The sequence below is a fragment of the Hippocampus zosterae genome, chromosome 9, assembly GCF_025434085.1.
Source record: "Hippocampus zosterae strain Florida chromosome 9, ASM2543408v3, whole genome shotgun sequence".
In the NCBI taxonomy this organism is placed as follows: domain Eukaryota; kingdom Metazoa; phylum Chordata; class Actinopteri; order Syngnathiformes; family Syngnathidae; genus Hippocampus; species Hippocampus zosterae.
In genome coordinates, this window is record NC_067459.1 from 20059744 (window position 1) to 20083096 (window position 23353).

The 23353-nt window shown below is 44.9% G+C and overlaps 1 protein-coding gene across 6 annotated transcripts in view; it reads left to right on the forward strand.

The window, feature by feature from the left end:
- The window catches only part of LOC127607446 (plexin-A1-like), a 158018-nt gene that overhangs the window by 125824 nt on the left and 8841 nt on the right, over nt 1–23353 (forward strand). For 4 of the 6 annotated variants that reach the window (XM_052075757.1, XM_052075761.1, XM_052075758.1 and 1 more), the window contains exons 13-23: nt 3534–3685; nt 7279–7402; nt 7495–7631; nt 10415–10582; nt 13148–13241; nt 13973–14209; nt 15094–15237; nt 16134–16368; nt 17842–17990; nt 19484–19740; nt 22505–22571. In XM_052075757.1, coding sequence (XP_051931717.1) covers nt 3534–3685; nt 7279–7402; nt 7495–7631; nt 10415–10582; nt 13148–13241; nt 13973–14209; nt 15094–15237; nt 16134–16368; nt 17842–17990; nt 19484–19740; nt 22505–22571 — 1764 coding nt within the window. The remainder of the gene's footprint in view (nt 1–3533; nt 3686–7278; nt 7403–7494; nt 7632–10414; nt 10583–13147; nt 13242–13972; nt 14210–15093; nt 15238–16133; nt 16369–17841; nt 17991–19483; nt 19741–22504; nt 22572–23353) is intronic. The other 2 variants (XM_052075760.1, XM_052075762.1) reach the window with 1 other exon arrangement.

Below are 23353 nucleotides of genomic sequence, written 5' to 3' on the forward strand. Positions count from 1 at the left end.
AAGAACACACAAATTAAATATTACTCCACTTTGTTCTTTTTTTTTTATTGTACCGCTATTTGCAGTGTAATAGCCAGCTGCTAATTTAATTTTCCTTTGCACTTGAGGATTGTATGTCAAGATGTAGAAGGAAAGACCACGCAACTGTGAAATACAGACACAAACACATTTACTCCCCAAAACTCCCAGTGCGGCAAATGTGGCCATTTGGTGTCATTACAGCGTATGCACGACCCAATTGATGTTTTTTTTTTTTCCCCCCTCAATAATATGCAGTTGGGTACTGTTCCACTAATAGCTTTGGAGCATACCATGGTCTCCAAACACAGCAAATGATGATGAAAGGGTTCTTAGGATTGGTGTGCCACTTGTGTTTGCCCCCCCACCCTCAGCCCCACCCCCCGATAGCCATCTTGAGCACAATTGAATCAGCTGACAAAGAACGGTGTCAAGAAAAGTCCAGAAAGTTTGGGATTTGGAACGATACAGATCGAATAGGCTACGGCACACACGCACGCATGTACACACACATCTTGTCCTCCAGTGTAGTGCAGCATTGTCCTAGTAATGGCCTTGGATGCTGCTTGGGTCCTCCATCATCCATCTTCTCAGACCGGTTCTCCCCTAGGAGAATGAAAAAACATTCGAGCTAGCCCTTAGAAACCAATTAAAACAACCCATGCCTATATTTGCGCTGGAAAGAGGGGAGGGCCTTTTCACTGTGACCGACTACTTTATTTTTTTTATTTTTTATTTTTCCATCCAAGCATAATTTTTACGGTGCGTTGCAAAAATACACCCGACCCGAGACGGTCAGTCAAAATATATTCTGCCATGCTATAGCGCATTCTAATCTACTGTCAAATGTTTATGTTTCAAATATTTGTTATTTGTTGAGCTAAATGAGTTGCGTTGAAGCTATCCCGGAGGAGCAGTGGTCGCCCCCCCCTTGTGAATCAGGATCTTGTGTCAGCACTTTGGTCAATGAAGCAGACTGGAAATTACCCTTGCATGTTTGTGGTAGTAGAGGGAAACCAACGAAGAGGGAAGACGAAAACGCCACACCGAAAGTCCCTCAAGTCAGGTGTTAAGAAGAGAGGTTGAGCTCAAACCGGGGGCTTTCTTGCTGTGAGGCAGCAATGCTAACCGCTCTACGTGTACAGTATATGGAGAAAGGCTATGAGTATCTTGATAAAATGTGTTTGTTTGTTTGTTTGTTTATTGAACATAAAACATAAGCGGTAATAATTTGACAGAAAATAAGGTAGATAAAAAAGTAAAAAGAAAGAAATCAGTCTTCATTCAACACAGTTATTATGTTCAAGGGAGTAGGATGAAGTAAAAAAACTTATCTAGTCCTACCCCGTTATGTGTTTATATCTACTAAATCATTTTTATATCAATCAGAAAAGAAAAAGTAAGAAGAATTCTCTATTAAGGCTCATACTTTACCCTTAACCGTGATATTTTTACAACTTTTGGTTTGTATCGGGATTATATACATCCTCACCCTGGCACTCTTGTGTCAATTTTCTCTTGTATTCATAATGGATATTGCAATACCTTTCTCTATTTATCAACTTAGTTCTGATTTATCATTATATTTAATGTTTCGAATTTATCATTTTAACTCTGATTGATGTAGGTTGTTTGTACTATTTTTTTGAATTAGTTTTTGAACTCAGCAAGCTAATTTACTCATTTTTAGGTCCGTTTCGAGATTATTCCACAGATTAATACCTTTGCTAGATACACTTCTTTGCTTGATGTTTGTTCTTGTTTTGAGTTTTTTGAATAAGTTGGTACCTCTTAATTCATTCATGTTCATCATTCATGTCGAATAATGGCCCCTCTATTTAAGAAAATATTCCATTTCTGCTGCAAATATTTGTTCCCGATGTACTCAGATTTTTCTTATCAGCAAACAAGAACATTTGGCAAACTTTAATTTAAACGAGTTACTTTTGAGGGTCGGCGCGAAGGCCGATAAACTCACGCAAAGCCTCACACGGTCTTTTTACAATCCGTCCGTCTGTGCCCTCTGCCGCATCAATTTCTCCCCGTTTTCTAACCAGTAGATGTTATCTCTGCACCGCTGCTCGAGCGGCCACAATAGGTCCGGCGTAAAGCCTTTGACATAAACGGGACAAGTTGTAGATGAGAATGAGAAAAAAAAAAAGAAAAGCGACTTTGAATGGAAATCAAGAGCTGTGACTAGGAGGCGAGAAGAGAGCGAATGTTTGAGCTGGTGGCTGCTTTTATGAACGACTGCTTTTTGTTTGTGGTGTCTGGTGTGGAAAAATGACAAGTTTTCTATTTGGGTGTGTTTTGATAAGCCGGGCCGAACAGAGCAAGAGATTTGATTACCATATATCTGGAGACTTTGGACTACTGCGTTGCCGTGTGCCAATCATTCTTTTGTCTCTTGCCGAAACACGTGCGTTCATGCACGCCGAAAAAAGGGCCGAGTGAGTTGAAAAGGCACAAAAGCAGAGAGGAAGACGGAAAAGGGCAAGGGAGAGAGCAAAATATATTCACCATAAGCTTTGTTAGCGTAAGAAAGAGAACACGCCATTGTTATAGCACTGTTATAGCACCATGGCCTTTCAGATCGGGCCCGCCAGACATTCGGCGTAGCTCCCCCCCCTTCCCCCTCCCCACCCCCATTTTGTTTCTGCTCAATGTCGTCAACATCGGTGTGACGCGAGCGGATTTTTCTTCAGATGTTCGCCGCAGAGATTCTTGTGAGATCGCCTGTGAAGAGACAGCAGCATGTAGGCTGATAGTTTATCTGAGAATGTGCGATAGCAGGCGGCCGTGAGGATTCCTCCTACGCTGCCGAGCCCTTTCCCATCCGTAATCATCAAAACGGGAAACTTTACGATGTCACTTTTAGCTACAAAGGCACTTGCCAATGAACATGTCATGCTTTTATTCGTTTGCCATTATTAGGAGGAACCTTTTTTTTTTTTCGACGCTATCGCGATCAAACACGGAATATACCAAATCGTCTCACGAGCGGACACGTTTACATCAAGCAAAGTGCAAGTGTTACCACACCGAAACCGCATGATGGCCAACACATCCGCATATGTTTTACCCTCCTCCGACATGCCGTGACAGATGACCCCACCCCTCCATCAATTTCTAATCCAATTAGCCTTAGCCCTAATTATCCTCGTAATGACTGATTACCAGAGGGACCGTTGTCCACGTCCATGCTGCGGCTGAATTGGCGCGGTGATTAGCGACAAGGTTCGTCTTGGGTGGCCGTTAGCACCTCTGCACACCTTCCACGGAACTCAAGGGGAAATGGAGGGATCGGAGGTCACTGTGTGCTGTAATTGTGTTTGGTAGATTAATCGCGCCGGGGTCAAAAGAGAGATGTAAGTGAGGGGCCGGGTGGGTGAATCTGAAGTCGTACCAAATGAATATCGGAGTCAGCGACTTGTCTCAAGGAATGTTATTTATTTTGGCTTTTTTAAAAACTTTTAACACCGAGTTGTTTTTTTAATTGCTTGTGTGCCCTGCAGCTATTTCCTGAGACCGGGCCCAGGCAGGGAGGAACCATGCTGACCATCACCGGTGAGAATTTAGGTCTCCAGTTCAGAGACATCCAGAATGGAGTCCGAATTGGAAAAGTGGCCTGCAACCCTCAAGAAGACCAGTACATCAGTGCCGAGCAGTATGTTGACATCATCTTCACTCTTTTTTTTTTTTTTTTGCCTCTGACAATGTCAGCGAAACCAAAATCTACTGTTCTCGTGCTGCGTGGGGCTCTTACGTAAAGTGCAGGTCCACGTGAAGACAAATGGCAGCCAATTTAACATGAAACATTTGACTCCACTATCAATCAGAATTATGGCCCAATCACAATTGAATTACCCCCATTTAACCCCCTTCGTCACAGTAAATCAGGCCCCTTCTGACAGCGGTGTAATGACATTTGAGTTGGGTGGTATATATTCGTGAAAGCTTTGCCATGTTGAACACTCCCTCTGATTAAGTCATGTTTTCTGGGAAATTTCTGGACCATTTGAGCGCAGGCTGACTTCCTTTTTGCTAACTACAACACTAGATTAAGGGAGAAATATGATTGGAGCTTCACTCGATTTTTCTCTGTTAATAGAACAAACAAATGCAGTGGTTGTGTTCAGCCACTGTTTTTTTTAACTCATTCACTCCCAAAGACGTTTTTAAACGTCTTTTCAGACTTGTTCTAGAATGAGTTAATGATCCCACTCTTTCCATTTCTTTGAAATTGACTTAAAATAAAAAGGTGATGCAGATACGGTGTTAAAGGGGGACAAATTAAGTGAGAGTGGGTGCTCACCACCCCCACTTGGGTGCTGGAGGTGTCCTCAATATTCTATTTTCAGTGCCGTCGCTGTCATTTGGACTCAAACGAGAGACTTGCTGAGATTTGCACAAGTCCCAGCAGATTTCTCATCTGCGCGTCTGTCACAGGGAAGGAAACATCACAAATTTGACTTTGATCCTTTGACAGAAGACAAACAATGTTGTACAGCTCCAGCCGGGGATGACAGGTGTCCCCGAAATGGTTTCAGAAATATGCTGTTGACATGTTTGTGTTGTTTTATAATTCATAAACTCCGATTATCGCAGTCACAGGGAACATCGACGGCGCGTCTGCCTCCTGGCGCAAAATGTTCGGTGACCCTTTGTTCTAAGTTTTCTCTACCGCACGCTCCTTTTTGTCTTTTTCAAGGCATCCAAAACCACAGAGGTGTCAATTTTTAACCCCGTCTGCTCTGTTACACTCTACATATCCTGGTTTGTTGTCATGGCACCCAGAAGAGGAGCAGGAGGGGCCGCAGTTGGCAGTCAAGCTGTCCCGATAATTAAAAGTGATGTTCGCCATGCGGCGCCATTAGTGGCCCGGTTACTCTCTTCATTCCCGTGACCCTGTCAGAGCTGCCTGTAACACACGCGACGCAAGATTATGCGACTCACGCTGGAGATCGAAGGTCGGCTGCTGGATGAGAACAATGATTTGCACTGATAGTTTGGCACAAATATAAACAGTTCAAAGATGAGCGCGAAAGTGAATTGGACCTACTTCCTGCCAGAAATGACACCAGAATGTGACCCCATTTTTATTTTTCCACGTTTAAAATAATCATTCATTTTCACCCTTTTTCTGTCTTCGGGCAGTAGGCGGGGGACACTCTGAACCGGTTGCCAGCCAATCGCAGGGCACACAGAGAAGAACAAGCATACGCGCTCACACTCACGCCTAAGAACAATTTAAAGTGTTCAATCAGCCACCATGTTTTTGGAAAGTGGGAGGAAACCAGAACACCCGCACAAAACCCACGCAGAACATGCAAACTCCACACAGGAAGGAAGGACAAACCTCGGACCTCTGCACTGTGACGTTAACGCGCTAACCACTCCCCCACCGGGCCGCTCTCTTTACCAAAAGAGAGAAATAAATGCACACCATAAGTTTTGTGAACCAAAAAATGAGCACGTCATTTTAATTTCACAGCACCGAGTGGATATCTTTAGTTTTTTTTTCTATCTCTTGCCGCTGCTCTATTTCCATGTTCAACTGAGAAACCTTAAGTTTGAACACTGCATTGGAAGCACGTCTCTAGCAAGGAGCCATTCTGGGGTTGACATATTACCGTAATGACCATACACAAGGCGCATCAGATTTTAAGGCATGCTGTGAGTTTTTAAGAAAATAAAAAGCTTTCAGGTGCACCTTTTAGTGCGGAAAAATACGGTACAGCCAGAGAAACAAAAATTCACACTCAAATTCCTACCTATGGACAGTACTGTTGCGCTTCCTAACGCAGCTGACATTTTAAACTAATAGACTTTGACATGTCGAATGTCATGTCGTTCCACCAATGCAATAAGGCATATTTCATCCACTTGCCATCAATTCAACATGAACATTCTCTTTATGGCGATTTAATCACCTCTCACTTCACCGGCATCTCATTTTGGCGAATGTGATGCAAGTGGAGCCGCCTTTCTTACCGAGAGCTGTCCAGCATTTTAATCACAGCTCTTAGTGGGAGTCCGAGGGAATAAACGAGAAGGAAAATAGAAACAATGGACGGACAACATATCGCATCGGCACGTGAAATACAGTGGCAACGCAGTTGCCATGACCACCTGCTGCGAGACTGGAAACGGGGGAGTTCATAACTCATCTTGGGGAGGGAGGGAAGCCGAGGAGATGTGTAGGATATGAGCTTGTTCAATTAATCAGCCTCACTCACTTTAACCCGCTTACTCTCCCTGCCTCTTCCTTCGTACTTTCTTCCAGCCTCGCCTTTCTTTCTTTCTTGATGCTTTCTTCTTTCCCGGCCTTTTTTTCGATCTCATTCCTTTCCTCTGGCTAATTAAAAGTCAAGCATGACTTCATTGGGTGAAATGTGTGAAAGTGTTTGCCCTGCGGGCTAGACTGCAGTCATTTCTTTACTGGATTTTCATTTGACCGGCCAGCGCCACGGGCCAAATGTGAGGCTTATGGTTCTGTAATTGGTCTTTTTTTTTTTTTTTGTCTTTATGCCTACAAGACTATTGAAACACTGTCTTTAAAATGACAGCTGCGTTCGTTAGGAAGCGCAACGGTACTGTCCAAAGGTAGGAATTTGAGTATGAATTTTTTTTTCTGTGGCTGTACCGTATTTTCCGCACTAAAAGGCGCACCTAAAAGCTTTCCATTTTCTTAAAACCTCACAGCATGCCTTAAAATCGGATGCACCTTGTGTATGGTCATTACGGTCATATGTCAACCCCAGAATGGCTCCTTGCTAGAGACATGCATCCAACGCTGTGTTTAAACTTAAGGTTTCTCAGTTGAACACGGAAATAGAGCAGCGGCTAGAGAGTTCAACGTTAACGAGTCAATGTTATAAGTTTTACTGACATTTGATCGTTGCTATATAAGTCAGGGTGCAGTGTAGTGCTCTGTTGGTATTTCCTTGAGCGTAGCTCCATCTAGTGGATGCATTGTAGATTGCATCTTATAACGCGGTGCGTCCAATATATGAAAAATTTACAAAATAGGCCATCCATTGAAAGGTACGCCTTATAACCCAAAAAGCCTTTTCGTGTGGAAAATACGGTAGCCTGCAATTGGCTGCCAAACTCAGGTGAGGCTTTTGTGACACCACTCAAGACGAGCACTGGAAAGGAAAAACAAATTGTTTGTCCTCTTCTTCTTTCTCTTTTGTCAGCCCTGTTCCTCACTATATGATCGGAAAATATTCAAGCCAAGGCATCTGTTTGTTTTAGGATTGTGTGTCGACTGAATGACGCAACGGGCTACCGGGTGCAGGAGGCTCAAGTGGAGGTGTGTGTTCGGGACTGCATTCATCCAGACTACAAAGCCATCTCCACCAAGGCGTTCACCTTTGTGGTAAGAGCCGATGCGTCGGGATGGAGCCGGCCTCTTGCGGGCCCCACGGCCACGCTTGACCTGTCTTCTTGTCTGTGCGTGTCCCTTCTCAGTCGCCGTACTTCACCCGCGTCAGGCCGTCAACCGGGCCGCTCTCTGGCGGCACAAGAATCACGATAGACGGCAGTAACCTGAACGCCGGCAGCGCTGTGTATGTAAAGATTGGACTCCACGCCTGCCGCTTTGAGAAGTGAGTGACCGCGGTGCCCATTTTATTACAGTACATTGTCATACTGTATGTAAGCATACTACATCATTGCTCCCTTTTATTTATTCATTTATTTGTTTTGTTTTGTTTTTTCAATCCCAGCTATACCTGTTATGAGTCGAGCTATGCTTGAGTGTTTCGGAATTGCGGAAACATAATCTTGATTTGCAGCAAATTGTAAAAAGATCCTGGGAGGAGGATGACTTGTAGGAATTATCAGAATGACCGTGAGGCTGCTATCATTTTTCAAGTTTGGCTATGGGTCAATATACTATCATGGTGTTAAAAACTCACATTTTGCTCTCCCCTGCATTTTTCAGTTTTTTGGGGTTTTTTTGTTTTAACTGGTGGCTATGGCTAGTTACGAAGACAAGGGTTCTGTGTGTACCTTCCTTTCTCTCCTGGTGCATCCTGTAAATCGCATTTGTGCGTAAATGTCACACAACACGTTTTAGCTTTATTGGTTTGCGAGATACTCTATCTTCATCAAATCGCTTCTTTTTTTTCCTCTTACAAAAATCACATTTCCTATTTAAATAGAAATGTTCTCCCCCTTTGTGTATAAGACACTCATGACAACAATATAATTACTTTTTCCTTTTTCTTTCTTTTTTTTTTTTTTACATTCCGGCATTCGTTTTATTTTTCTTGATAACAAAAGTTTGCATCCTCCGACACAAAGCAATAGAAAAGTGTTATTTCTACAGTGTTGCAAATATATATATATATATATATTTTTTTTTTAAATGACCTCGCTCTTCATATGCACATCAGAATAAATCAAATATTTCTATATCAACATTTAGTGTCACCCCAATTTAAAAAGGAGTTATGGAATGTCAACTAACTTTTGCCAATTAGTGACAACACACGCCGCAAGCTAGCAAGCTAGCAAGCTACAACACGTTGGTCTGTTTCCTGATCGTATATTGATTCAATGAGTGAGTTGCGCGGTTCCTTTTAAGAAATAAATGAGAAATGATGACGGTTTTACCTGCTTATCTAGTGCTTTGAAGCCCAACGTTTTGACTTCTATTCTCGTTCTCTCTTGTATTTGTTTTTCTTGTAGTAGTTTCCTCTTCCACCGCAACAAGTGACAGGTCCAGCTAATGAGCTTGGACCTCTCAAGTTCTTTTTATGTGGTAGCAAAGGCCAATTTAAAGCTCTGTAGCACACCCCGAGAAAGGTGAACATAATAGTCTCGGCCTTTCATCCACTGAGCGGCAATAACCTTTATGGCCAAAGTAATGAACTTGGATGTGTCTGTCTTTTTAATGTGTCTTTCTATGCAGCGGGGCCTCAACTTTAATCAAAACGCATTTACCCCGAGTCACTCATCCGCTTATCTCCCTCCGCAACGTGTTTTCCTTCTTTCGTGTTTTCTTTCGCTCTCTCTCTCTCACTCTCTTTCCCCCCGTTGGCTTTCTTTTGTGTTGGCCGCAACCTTGTCAGAAATACATACGTGACACCACAGGCACGCTCAGCAGTGACAGTGTTGTGAAAATAGTTACCATGGAAACAGAGGACTAGTGGAATGTGGAAAACCCTCTTTTAAAAAGTCTTTAAGTCTTTTCTTCGATATTCAGCCCCCGTTTCAGTCCGCTCTGTGTGCGCATATGCCACCGGGAAATAGTTTCAAATTGCGTCCTGAGTGGCAGCAGGGATGAGATTCACAAAAAGCAAATATACATTCCATGTTTTGTGTAGTATATACAAAATGTACTGTATATATTTGTACAAAGGGGTTTGCGTCTCTCCTATGAGGTGAGATCCAATTCATGGTTCGTTTTAGAGTGGAGCGGATCTGTTTGATTGTAGAAGACATCGTTGGAGACGGTACGATGCAATGATCTTGTCGTTTTACGGTATGAATGAACTTGTCAGCACGTTCAACGTGCATTTATGCGTTTTGAAGTGGAACGATTTGATTCGATGAACTCACGTCTCTTGAACCAAAACCGATTTTCCGATTCAAACCGCTTTTCGTTACACGCCTAATTTTTATTTTTTTTAATTTTTCCATTCTCCCCTGTATCCACCTCACTGCAAGCTATCAGGGGAGAGCCGCACTTCATCATCCTCCCCATCATCTCCTGGCTTTCTGCGGATTCCAGCTTCCCTGCAGACGAGACGGGGGGGTTGCGTATAGATCCGTGTGTTCAATTCCTACTCAGAATTTCACACTGCGCCACGTGCCATTTGGGCAGCTTGTTCACATTTGCAGAGAGCGAAAGCTCGGGAGTTCTACCTGCGTTTACCGTATTTATATGCAAATTGTCCGACCCCCACACTGTGCGCAAGCACCTTTTTACACGCTCAGACAGATGGACTCATGGGAAGCCTATCCGCTATTGCGTGGCTACAGTCTTTCACCCTGACATTGCAAGACCGCTAAAATAAACCTCTGGAGTGAAACACAAAGTTTCCCTGCAGGTCACAGCTGGTCGCCTGTCTGCTCGCGATGCCGTGACATCACGCACAGAGACCACCAGCTTCGTCTGTCACATCTGATCTTTCAGCAAGGCAGGGCGCAGTAGGGGAGGCTAGATGGCTGACAGATGAAACTGCTGCGGCGCAGACAAAAAGTTGTGAGGACTTGTGAGACATGCAACCGACATAAAGTTTGTTTTGGGTGCAAATGTTAAATCATTTGAGTTACTTCAATAGAAATAATGCTCTTTTTTTTTCTTTCCACCCCTCAGCAACCAACCTTTTCGTGACTAACGTGTCCCTCTAACCGCTCCCATGATCTCCCGCCCATCCAGGCGAAACAGCACCGAGATAGTTTGTGTGACCCCATCCGGACAAGCTCCAGGCCCCACCCCGGTCATGGTGGACATCAATTCAGCCGAGCTGAGAAACCCAGAGGTCAAATTCAACTACTCGGATGATCCCACCATCCTCAAAATTGAACCCGACTGGAGTATTGCGAGGTAAGAGGAATTTAGATGAGAACGGGCTCAAACGACAAAATCGGCTTTATATTGCATATGTGGTCTGAATCGTTGCAAAAAAAAAAAAGTGATGGATACTAAAATAGGGCGGCCCGGTTGTCCAGTGGTTAGCACGTCGGCTTCACAGTGCAGAGGTACCGGGTTCGATTCCAGCTCCGGCCTCCCTGTGTCGAGTTTGCATGTTCTCCCCGGGCCTGTGTGGGTTTTCTCCGGGTGCTCCGGTTACCTCCCACATTCAAAAAACATGCATGGCAGGCTGATTGGACGCTCTAAATTGTCCCTAGGTGTGAGTGTGGGCGTGGATGGTTGTTCGTCTCTGTGTGCCCTGCGATTGGCTGGCAACTGATTCAGGGTGTCCCCCGCGTACTGCCCGAAGACGGCTGGGATAGGCTCCAGCACCCCCCGCGACCCTCGCGAGGATCAAGCGGTCCGGAAAATGGATGGATTAATGGATACTAAAATAATTATGAGAGGAGTTGTTTGCCGCTCACCCTCAACTTTATGATCTATATAGAATGGAATAAAAAGTTTACTTGAAATGTGTTTGCTCTGCAATGCTGTTTGATGCATCTATAGAGCAGATGCAAACACCCCAATGCATTATTAATCCTATCTGATGGTTTGCTTGTACATTAACTTATTTTCATATGACGCCCGGCGACTAAACTGAGATATCGACTCCCCGTATAAGCTCATTGATGTAATAATGTTCTAGCAGTGCTCCCTGCCTGCATCTCCGCGAATAGAAAAACAAACATTGCTCTCAATTTTCAGCCTCATCTCTCTTTCTCTCTCACTCTCTTTTTTTTAAAGACTTCTTTTTTTATGCTGTTTATAGTCCTGTATGAAAAGTAAACGTTTGTGAGCACTAGCGGCAGCAGTAAAAAAGGGCTCCCATGCACCGCTACTTGATGAGCTGCAGCACAGATATACAGTGTGTGTAAATATTACTTGACTTTATTGAAATGAGGCTTTATAGCCATGGGAAGGATTCCCGCTCAAACACAAGCTGTGTTGTGGAGTGTTTAAAAAAAAAAAGGGGGAAATAAAAAAAAAAAGGCTTGCAGCAAGCAAATGCTAATGGGCTCACTAATATGACCTAGAAACTGCTCTGTTTTTCGGCTCACGCGGTCGTCATCGACTTCAACAGTAAACTTCTAGGAAACGTTTGTGCGTTGTTTTCTGAGCTTTTAATGAGGTTGCATTGCATAAATATTCGAAAATAATGGCAGGTAATTAAAAATAGGCGCTTTCAAGATATCGATATGTAGTGTCTTGCCACACGAAAACATGACGGTATTTTGGTTTGTGGAGGAAATATGCTTTTGGCACTATTGATAACATATTCACGTCACCATCATAGATTTTTTACGACCTTACCACGGGAGCTTTTATTCTGGTGTGAGGAGATGCAATCCTCTTGTGTACTGCCGTCCTCCTATTCAGCAGCCTATGTGACTGTGTCCTCTTTTATCACCCTGTTCTCAAACAGAGCTCATCCAAAACACTCTTGATCCTCTCCCTCCCCCTTTGAAAGTCATTCTTGGGCTCACAAAACATTGAAGTGATTTGACAAAGATTAGTTCTTTAAACAGCGATGTGCAATTCACACACTTCAAGTGTTGAAAAGGTTTACTCCTGTCGCCATGAGACTTTTTTTAAATCTTTTTTTCCCCCTCTGCTAATTCTCCTTGAAAATCATCTCGTGTAAAAAAAATCTCATTTTTGTCTTTTCACTTTTCACATTGTTGTTTTTTTTTGCCACTTGGCCGCCTGTCAGTCAGCATAATTCCATTCAAAACACCTAAAGCCGTCTCTACACTCAGTCGAGGGTTTTTTTCCCCTTCTAACTCCTCCATCCATCTCTTCACCGGCTCCCCAAGCTTAAAGATAACACCCTGGAACTCCTAATTTGTTTTTTATTCTCTTGTTTATTTTATGATATGTCTTTTTGCTTGTATAAAACCCGGCAGTGTATACAGCTGCGTATGTGGTAGTGGGCCATAAACCTTGCCCAACACTGCTTCATTTTTTTTAGTTGGATGTGAACTCATTAGCTGCTGTCGGACTTGTTGACATACAGTTTAAGTTCGCCATCTCAGGCCAGCAGTGGCTGTTAAGAAGGCAGCGAGGAATGGGAAGTCTTTCACCCTTGTTTCCAACGTCTCTGTTGGTCAGCATCACAAGGACCCCCCGAATAGGTCACAGGTGTAAAGGTTTCGCAACTTGTCAGATCAGGAAAGACGCGACCCTTTTCGAGTGTTTATCTCATGCTGTAAATATCAGCGCAGAATTTCAGTGCGCGCCATTTAATATCTCCCGAGGGGCTTTGGTGAGTTCATTAAATAAAAGTCGAGGTCATGTGATGAGATTATTTCAACAGCAGCTCACTTTGCAGTGTTCTCATCTAATGCGGGGTAGAACATTAAGCCAATGTTTTTGTCTTTTTGTTAGGATGTGTTTGTAATTCGCGCTGTCAATTTTCCGCAAAGATTTTTTTTTGTGGACATTTTCCCCTAATCATATGTCCACGTTCTCTTTTAGTGGCGGCACCATGTTGACCGTTACGGGAACCAATTTGATGACTATTAAAGAACCCAAGATGAGGGCCAAATACGGAACTGCCAAGTCAGAGAATGTAAGTGAACACACACACACACACACACACACACACACACACTCACACACACACACACACACACACACACACACACACACGCAATATGAGTGAGTGAATTGAATTCACACAGGTATCCCGGGATGGTGTCTCTAATTTTCCTTTGTACGTCCTCTTTAGAAGTACTGATTCTCAAATGATACACACACACACACACATGCACACACTTTAGCTGTCAGTCAATCAGCCAAGGGCCTATTTTCTGTTTGTTTTTGATGTTGAAATTCCTTTTAGCAGCTTTAACCTTTGAAATGTCAAGCAGTAATAAAGCGGCTCCAGCAAATCCCCCTCTCCTCACCTATAGCACCATGGGGCTTAGCTAACCTTTCCCCCCCCCCTGCCCCTTTTCAGCTCTTTACTCAAAGTGAAAAAAGAAATATCCTCCTTTGCCTTTGTGGCCACTCGCTGCCGTCGGCTTGGTTTTGCTTGGTTAATTTTCCGATTGACCTATGAATAGAATTTGAAACACCTTTTTTTTTCTTCCTCATTCTTAAATGTGACAACATTGCGTTCAATTGCTTCTTCAATGAGTGATATGTAATACTCTATGTAGATATAGCCCAGCTCTTTATACCTCTGACACAATGAATCCATCCGATAACATATCGGTCGAAATTAACCGAACCTCATTTGCTAATTGAGTTTTGCGAATGAATCTGTATGACTCATGTGTCATTCGCCTTCATCCGCAGAACTGCACGGTGGTCAACAACACGGTGATGGTGTGTCTCGCTCCCTCCGTGGCCGGGTCTGACAAAGTTTTCTTCGAGGTGGGTAGCAGCCCAGACGAAATTGGCTTCATCATGGACGATGTGCACTCTGTGCTGGTGGTCAATGAGACATTCAGCTACCATCCGGACCCTGTGTTTGAACCGCTGAGCCCAAACGGCATGTTGGAGCTAAAACCCAGCTCTCCGCTTATACTCAAGGTAAATTGCTTTTGCTTTTAGTATCGGGCTGTTTTTGCTTTGTTGCTCTCTATTCAAAACCTCTTTTTGTTTCACGTCCTTTCATGTAATGTTGTTCTCTTTTTTTGTTGTTGTTGTGTTTGTCCTCTTGTCATCTCAGCTGCTTTGTCTCTTCTCATCGTTCTTTGAACCCTTTTGGCTCGGCCCCCTCGCCTTTGTGCTCCCGAGCATCACCTGCTCTGGTTTATTCCTGATGTCAGACCCGCATTTGATTTAAAAAGAACAATCGGTTGTCTGGCTCAATAACGTGACGGTGAATTTTGCATCCAAGCTTCTCCATTCACGTTTACATTGTCAACATTTTTGAAGTTGAATTTTACATCTGACCCAGCCCTAAATAAAAGTTCAGTTTTACGTCGATTGTTTTTGTACACAAAACTCAGCCAACATCCGAGGTCAGTGATTAAGAAGCTGTTGTCATTTGAAACGATTGGTTCAGCGCAGCTTTCTTTCATCTGTGCCTCATCCTTGAAATGTGATTCTTACCCCCCCCCCCCACCCCCACTGACTTTGGAGTTTGAGTTGAGACCTGCGGGCCTCTAACATGCACATTTTAAAATAAAGCGAGCCAAAGATTTTTAAAAAATATCTTGCTTTTTCCACCCGATTTGGGTTCTTTCTGAGACTTCCACGGACATGTTTGATTTCAACCATTGAGTCGTTTTGTACCAACAGAAATATTGATCTTGTGATGTGACCGTATCATTGTGCTGTACTGTTGCGATTATCAACCACCATGAGCACAATTTCAAATCTACCTGGCCCACTGTTGACAAAACGTGTTTGCGACGCGGAAACAATGACCTCGTCAGTTGATCATTCACCAATGCGATGTGTTTTTCTAGGGCCGTAACCTAATTCCTGCAGCCCCTGGAAATACGAAGCTGAACTATACGGTGCTGATCGGGGAGACGCCGTGCGCTCTCACCTTGTCGGAGAGCCAGCTGCTGTGTGAGTGGCCCAACCTGACTGGAGAACACAAAGTCACTGTGAGTAATGTACTGCCAAGCTATGATGACCAAATTAGATATTCATTATGTCTAGTTTTTGTACTTCATCACCTTTTTGTTGTCTCGGCAAATACAGAAAATCTGTGTGTGTTCGGGGCCGGGGGGGGGCTGTTAATTATTCTCAGTTTCTTGGCCTGTGTTCTTTATCCCTTTCGTTTACGTCAATAAACTCCCTGCCTTTTCATTCATTGCGCTCATTCTTTCCTCCCCAAGCCTAAAAGCTCAATCTTTTTTTGTCATTCTACATTCCCTATTCATATATCTACACCCGGAAAAAAAAAAAATCACACACACATCGTGGCTCATATATTGCTTTGGGGTGTTTTCAAATGTGTTTATATTTTAGAGGCTTTTCATTGGTCTTGGCTGGCTAGCATACTCCCGGGGCTTTAAACGCTATTGCTATTCAATAGAAAACCCAAATGAATAGTGGGCGTCTGGTGCCTGCGACTACTTTTTTAACACCCTGCGTTTCGTATTGCTTATATATAAGCCACTGGAAGATTTTTTTTTTAAGGGTGAAAATGGATAGAAAAGTAATCACTTTTTGTTCCGTGCCTCAGCGAGCGCAGGACTGTTTTTAGTGATATGGTGAGTGAATCTATAAACAATGTACTATCCTGCCTCGGGGCATAATTGTTTGGAAGGGGAGTTTGAGTTCGGTCTGGACATGACACAAAACAAAACATTCTCAGCCAGTGCAGTAGTAGAATTCGGACAGGTTTCATCCTATCATCACATCAGATTCTATCGTAGCTGGTTGATTATGGGTTCTTTTTTTCAGCGACTTGCAAGGCCGTCGTGTTGATTGGTTGTCATTTTCTGTTTTGTGTTGCATCCAAGTGTCTAACCAACAGGTGGATTGCTCTCTCTAGGTGCGCGTCGGAGGCTTTGAATACTCACCCGGGACCTTGCAAATCTACTCGGACAGCCTTCTCACCCTTCCTGCTATCATCGGTATCGGAGGGGGAGGCGGCCTGTTGCTGCTGGTTATCATTGTGGTGCTAATTGCTTACAAGAGGAAGTCCCGTGATGCAGACCGCACCCTCAAACGACTCCAACTGCAGATGGACAACTTGGAGTCCAGGGTGGCCCTCGAGTGCAAAGAAGGTCAGTTGATGTCACCCAAACCCATGGCGCCCTTCTTGAAACTACCTGCATAGAACCAAGAGGTGTTCTCCTCGTTTACCTTCCACCTCCTCTCAATCGCTCGAAATAGCTCCCGTGTCCCGAAATAACTGTCTGCAAATCTTTCCCTTGCTACAGCTTGCCTCAAACACTGCACAAGCCCAATTAAACATTGCGATCCTTTTTAGTCTCAATTTCCTCGCTTGCTCTGTTTCCCCCTCCCTCCCACTTCCAAACCGTCCCCCCTGCTGTTATGTGGCAGCAGTGTGTGTGTCTGTTTGGTGGGTGGGGGGTGTTGGTGTGATTCCAGAGGAATACTTTGATCTGAGCCAGCCACCAGATGTTGGCTCTCCACCTCGTGAGAGCGCCTCCTGGCTGGCCTTACTGCCATGCACGGTGTGAGAGAGCCGGAGATGGAGGACGGATAGATGCAGGGGCCTCGAGGTGGGACAGTGAGGGAATAGTAAGGCGGCAAATGAAGGCGGGGGGTGGATGGGGGGGGGGGGGTCGCGGGAGACTTGCACACCAGCAAATTAGCATAAATTAATTTGGCAGGCAACCGCACGGATTGAGCAAGTGCCTATTGATGCTGCTAAATGGTTTGTCTGGTATGGGAGGCAGATGGAAAGAAAGAGTGGAATAATGATAACCATAATCATGAGCCTACCCTTCCACACTGCCACGGTAAAGATCAAATAAAACACACATTGTGACTGCTAAAAAGGATCCGCCGGTTCACTTCTACTATCAACCAGTGCACTATAAAATGAAAGGTTTGGTCATTTATTGCCGAGTATTAAAAAATATATATGTTGAAGCTGCAATGGTTTTGGAGAAGGCTTCAGAATAAGGATTCGGAATAAATGATCACGATCCCAGTGGGCCGGTCGAGCAGTCGATCCCACATGATGCATTGCACCGGTTTGTCTGATCGGCGCTTTTTCATCCCCTGTATTGCAAACGTAAGGCTTGGTGACGCCGTGACAATTGTAAGAAAAATGCAGTTGTTGGAAAGGTTCTGCCCCAAACACGCCTGCGGAAACTTGCTGCTCTTCTCTGTAACAGAGCGTAAATACTCATGTGGGCCAGAAGTACACCCGATGAAGAAAACCGCATCACCTAACTGTATACGGAATGTCAAATAAGGGTGACACAAGATGTACACGGACGGAGGCACGTACGGGGAGAAGTCGTTGAGAGAGGGGGGTGACCTCCAAGGTTTCATTTCGAAGGCAAGCCGGGAGAAGAAATAAAGAGAGGGATTGGCTGACAAAAGCCATCTGTTAGTCTGGACTCGACCGTGTAATTTATCTCAGTTATGTTGCCGTGTGTGCTTGTATTTTTGATGACCGTGTTGGGCAGTCTCAGTGGTGGACTCGACTTGCATATTATGCAACTAAGATGTCACTAAACTCATTTCAATAACCATACTGCTCATTTTTGCGTCTGATGCAGCATTCGCAGAATTGCAGACCGACATCCACGAGCTCACTCAGGAGCTTGACGGAGCAGGAATCCCCTTCCTGGACTACCGTACCTACGCCATGAGGGTCCTCTTCCCTGGGATTGAGGACCATCCTGTGCTGAAGGAGATGGAGGTACTGGTCAGTAGAGAGCACATGACGCACAAGTGAAGAAAAGAAAGTCACGTTGGCGTTTGTCATGCGTACTGTGAAAATATTATTTGTCACCTCTTTGTGCGTACAGCTAATGGTTCAGCTGTGCAAGTTTTGGACACACAAACAAATATTTTTTGTTTTTGTTTTTGTTTTTTGAACATAAAACGTATACAGTAATAGTTTGACAGAAAATAAGGTAGATAAAAAGTAAAAAGGAAATAAATAAGTCTTCATTCAACACAGTTATTATGTTCAAGGGAGTAGGATGAAGTAAAAAACCTTATCTAGTCCTACCCCGTTATGTGTTTATATCTACTAAATCATTTTTATATCAATCAGAAAAGAAAAAAGTAAGAAGAAGTCTCCATTAAGGCTCATACTTTACCCTTAACCGTGATATTTTTACAACTTGTTTTGTAAATGACTCAATCATTTGTGAAATTATTGTGACGTGAGGGGGCGGGGCATTCAAAACCTTTCCTTCCGATTATTTTGACCTCTATTCTGTCGCCCTTCACCTTATTCAGCACTCAAGAAGTCGCTCTCAGTTTCAAAAGGGTTGTTGACCACTGCGCGAGACTATTATTAGGAAAGACTAGAGCTTCAGTTACGAAACATGAAAGCGCCACTTTGCTTCAGCGGTAACCTTATACTTTGCTCTCTTTCGGATCTCATAATAAACCGGCGACATAAATGACATTTTTTACTCATCCTTTGATTTGAAGTCAAATTCACTTCAACCCCGGACAGTGTCGCATTCTCTTACATCAGCGGGCACTTTCGTACGTGTACGTTCACCGTTGTGCGTTTCAAAATACCACAAAATGGTGCGCATTGCAACGGAAACGCGCGCGCGCGCACACATGCACGCACACTGCGCATTTGTGTGCTGACATGCATGGAAGGTGTCAGCTACATTTGAGCGCCTCGGTATCTGCACGGCGTTATCAACGGTATTCCAAAGGGATCGTGTAGCGCGACATTGGATTTTCATTTGGACGGCCCAGGCAATCACGGGCCACAGTAGTGCAGTAGTAGGCAGATCAATTTCTTATTACAGCATGAAGCTCACATTCCGGTCTTCGGGCCTGCTTTAAGAGAGGAAGGGACTCGATGGAGAGCCTCTGGGAGGGGTAGTGACGGATGAAGCGAGCAAAGAAGAAAGATAAAGCATCAAGGCGGCTGCGGAGGGAAGAATAGGTAATGGGAATAAGTGCAAGGGGATGACAATAAATTAGTTTATGCACGTCGCTGAAACGGAATCAATTTGTCTGATTTTCTTTGTAAGGAGACAAAGAACAAGAGCGTGCGAAGACGCGCGTCGCACCGCCGACTCTTTTGCCAATGTGTCCTTGTGTAACGCACGGCAAATTAAATTAACGGTCTACTCTGTTGCTCAAGCTCACTTTCTTTCTCCAGACCCATTTTTTAAAATTTTTTGTTCTTTGCTCACACTTTCTCAACTGCTTCTCCTCCAGGTCCCAGCTAACGTGGAGAAGTCTCTGACGCTGTTCGGACAGATGCTGACGAAAAAGCACTTCCTGCTGACGTTCATCCGCACCCTTGAAGCACAGCGGTCCTTCTCCATGCGAGACCGCGGCAACGTGGCCTCCCTCATCATGACAGCGCTCCAGGGCGAGATGGAGTACGCGACGGGCGTTCTTAAACAGCTCCTGTCCGACCTCATCGACAAGAACCTGGAGAGCAAGAATCACCCAAAGCTCTTACTGAGGAGGTATGCGCAAAGGGAGAAATGTGAAGGTCAAAACTCAATTTGCCAAGACGTACATTGCCGGGAGCTCCTGTGTGTCGTGGCAAAGCTGGATGGCCGGGAAGGAGGGGGGTGGGGGGACCGGAGGAGCTTTTTTAGAAGCATATGTGATGTTTGGTCCTCTCTCGCTGTCAACCCCATCGCTGTCAGAAAGGATTACACCCCTGAGCACACACATTCCCGGTGGAGCTGCAGACTCTCTCTCACCCGCACGTGCACACCCACAGGTAGTTGAGGGATACAAGGAATGGAGTGAATGTCAATGGATAGAGGAAGGAGGATTTACAAGGGGGGGCGGGTGTAAAGGGGGGGTTGTAATAAAGGGCAAGAGTGAGTTTAGGCTCAGTGGGCAAGAGAGCGAGAGAGAGGTCAACAGAGGAGGTGTGATCTACACCTCTGCAGGGAGATTGGAGCCGCGATCAAACCGATGGAGGAATATAGAAACAAATAATGCACATCGTCAACGTCCAATTTTTGTTGTTGTGGCCGTTCTGAAAGTGGAGTATTGCCGGTGCGACTTGGTCCCCCACAATTCCATACCTTTCATTCATTCATTCATTCATCTTCCGAGCCGCTTGATCCTCACTAGGGTCGCGGGGGGTGCTGGAGCCTATCCCAGCTGTCTTCGGGCAGTAGGCGGGGGACACCCTGAATCGGTTGCCAGCCAATCACAGGCCACACAGCGAAGAACAACCATCCACGCTCACACTCACACCTTGGGACAATTTAGAGTGTTCAATCAGCCTGCCACGCATGTTTTTGGAATGTGAGAGGAAACCGGAGCACCCGGAGAAAACCCACGCAGGCCCGGGGAGAAGATGCAAACTCCACACAGGGAGGCCGGAGCTGGAATCGAACCCGGTACCTCTGCACTGTGAAGCCGATGTTCTAACCACTGGACTACCGGGCCGCCCAATTCGATACCTGTGCCATTTAAATGAACCAATGACCCCACCAGGGGGAAAGAAAAAACAAAAAAAAAAGCAGAAGGGCAATCGAAAAAGATGCAATCAAGGTTGTTGGTAAAGTCACAATTCGAGGAAAAAAAAATTCCGGTCATTCTCCAAATAAGTAAGCATTTGACATTCAATAATAGAAACTTCTTTTCCACCCCCATTTCCCCTTCTCCCCGGAGAGCTACTTAATTAAAAAACAATCTAATCAAATAAATGACTTTCCACCAATGTGGCGTTAAAAAGCCTTTTCTAATCCCATCCAGTGGGGAATGCTCACAATAAGCTGTCCTTGCTAAACACACTAGCTTCTGGAGATTTAACCGCCAAGCAAGACAAGAACTTTCTCCATGACCCCCCCTCCCAACCTCTCCCCCGCAAAAAATAAATGGGGAGAAAAAAAAAAAGACTTGATGGGCTAACTCTCGTTGTCCATTTTCTTTCTAGGCAGGGATGCCACAGCGAGCCCTTTTCTTTTCAAGCACATTTTCGACAACAATGCAGGTGCCGGCGCATAATTTCCCCGGATGAGCGGATGACTCGCGTCACCCTCGATCAGAACCTGACGTGCCCATAAGCGTGTACTGTCCAGGTGTATTGACCTCCCTCAACCCTCCAGCTCTCCTTTCCCTGTTATCTCATCTGTCATGGGTGTTATTTTGCTGACAGACTTGGAAAAAGAAAGCGTTGCACATACATCAAACAACATTCAACAGTCAAATGGGAGGCTGGCGGAAGCGTAGGAGTTCACGTCTCGCTCCTGCTACAGGCTTTCACTCGCTGCTTTCTTTGGCCTAGTTTCACAGTACAACCCCCCCCCCCCCCACCCCCCGTTGTTATTTTTTTTTCCTTTCTCCTTCGTCTTGAACAGAACTTGAGCAGAACACGGTAAAAATTACATTTCCGTGGTGCCGTTTCTCATCATAGTGAGTGAGCCCCGGACCTTTTTTTTTTTCTTTTTTTTTTTTTTTGCCTTTTTCCAACCTGTGTAAAGCCAATATTTCATAGAAGTCGGGAATATGGCCCAATTAGGCAACACGGCAGAATAGTTACTGTGAGTCCGAAACAAGGGATGGATAATAAAACAACAAAGCCAAAGTGACAGGGAAGTGTTAAAAGACATTCATTCATTCATCTTCCGAGCCACTTGATCCTCACGAGGGTCGCGGGGGGTGCTGGAGCCTATCCCAGCTGTCTTCGGGCAGTAGGCGGGCCGAAAGGCACACCCTGAATCGGTTGCCAGCCAATTGCAGGGCACACAGAAACGAACAACCATCCACACTCACACTCACACCTAGGGACAATTTAGAGCGTCCAATCAGCCTGCCACGCATGTTTTTGGAATGTGGGAGGAAACCGGAGCACCCGGAGAAAAGCCACGCAGGCCCGGGGAGAACATGCAAACTCCACACAGGGAGGCCGGAGCTGGAATCGAACCCGGTACCTCTGCACTGTGAAGCCGACGTGCTAACCACTGGACTACCGGGCCGCCCGTGTTAAAAGACAGAAATAGAGAAAAGGGTGTTAAAGAATAAAATGGAGGTGTGATTTCCCTGCCTAATGTCTGTCCCCTGTGGGAAAGTGAGTGGAGAAAGAGCTCCGTCATCTAATAACGCAGAAACAATTGATATGCTCACAAGTGTTAGCTTATGTCCACACAGCGTGGCCGAGGAGGCCTTTTGACATCGAAAGGTGCACTTGGAGATGTTGCTTGTGTGTTTTGAGATTCTATTTTCATCCCCCTCGCATCCTTTGCCCTTCTTTGTCTTTCCCAGGACGGAGTCGGTTGCTGAAAAGATGCTCACCAACTGGTTCACCTTCCTGCTATACAAGTTCCTCAAGGTAAAAATGTTTAAAAAAAAAAAAAAAGGTCTCTCACACCCACAGGCAAACGCACACCAACACGTTTTGGAGTGAAGCCGCTTGCAGTCGAGTCGAACGCCCCCCCCCCTCCCGTAACACGCACAGCTGCAGCATTAGATAAGGCGGAGGCTACTGGCTACCTATCGCTTACCTGCGCCTTTCATTCGGTCACTGCCCCTCTCTTCCAAACGGACGAACGGATGGGGTCTGAAGCTGCGTTGAGACGCGCTCGCCCGCGTTGGTGCGACTGCCAAAGCTTTTCAGCGGATTCTCTCCCCCGTCCGTCCGTCACTTTCATTATTTTCGATCCAGAATTTGTATGTGGCTTTCCCTTTGTGAATATGGGAGTTGTTTCTTTGAGCTGTCTGTCCGTCTCACTTTGAATTCCTCTTGGATTCAGAATCTGAGAGAATTACGGAGGCTTATATCTCCATTCCCTCCCCGCTACTCTATTCTCTTGCCTTGCATATTCAAATATTGCCGCATCTAACCAATCCGTCTTCAACTGGCATTTGGGTGAACGCTGACCCATTCAAAGCCCGCAGGCGTTCCCAACAAAAACAGTTGAGGCTGAGCCAAGACGGCCGCAAGCTTACACATTCAAAATACCCACCAGAAAGGCAAGCCGTGAGTTAAGTGTTTATTATGGGATATGATAAAACGCGAGCGTGAATGTGGTTTCAATGAAAAATGCAGGAAAACGCTTGGGACTGTCGTTGGCTTTCATAAATTACCGGCCCTTCGTTTGTATAACCTCTCCG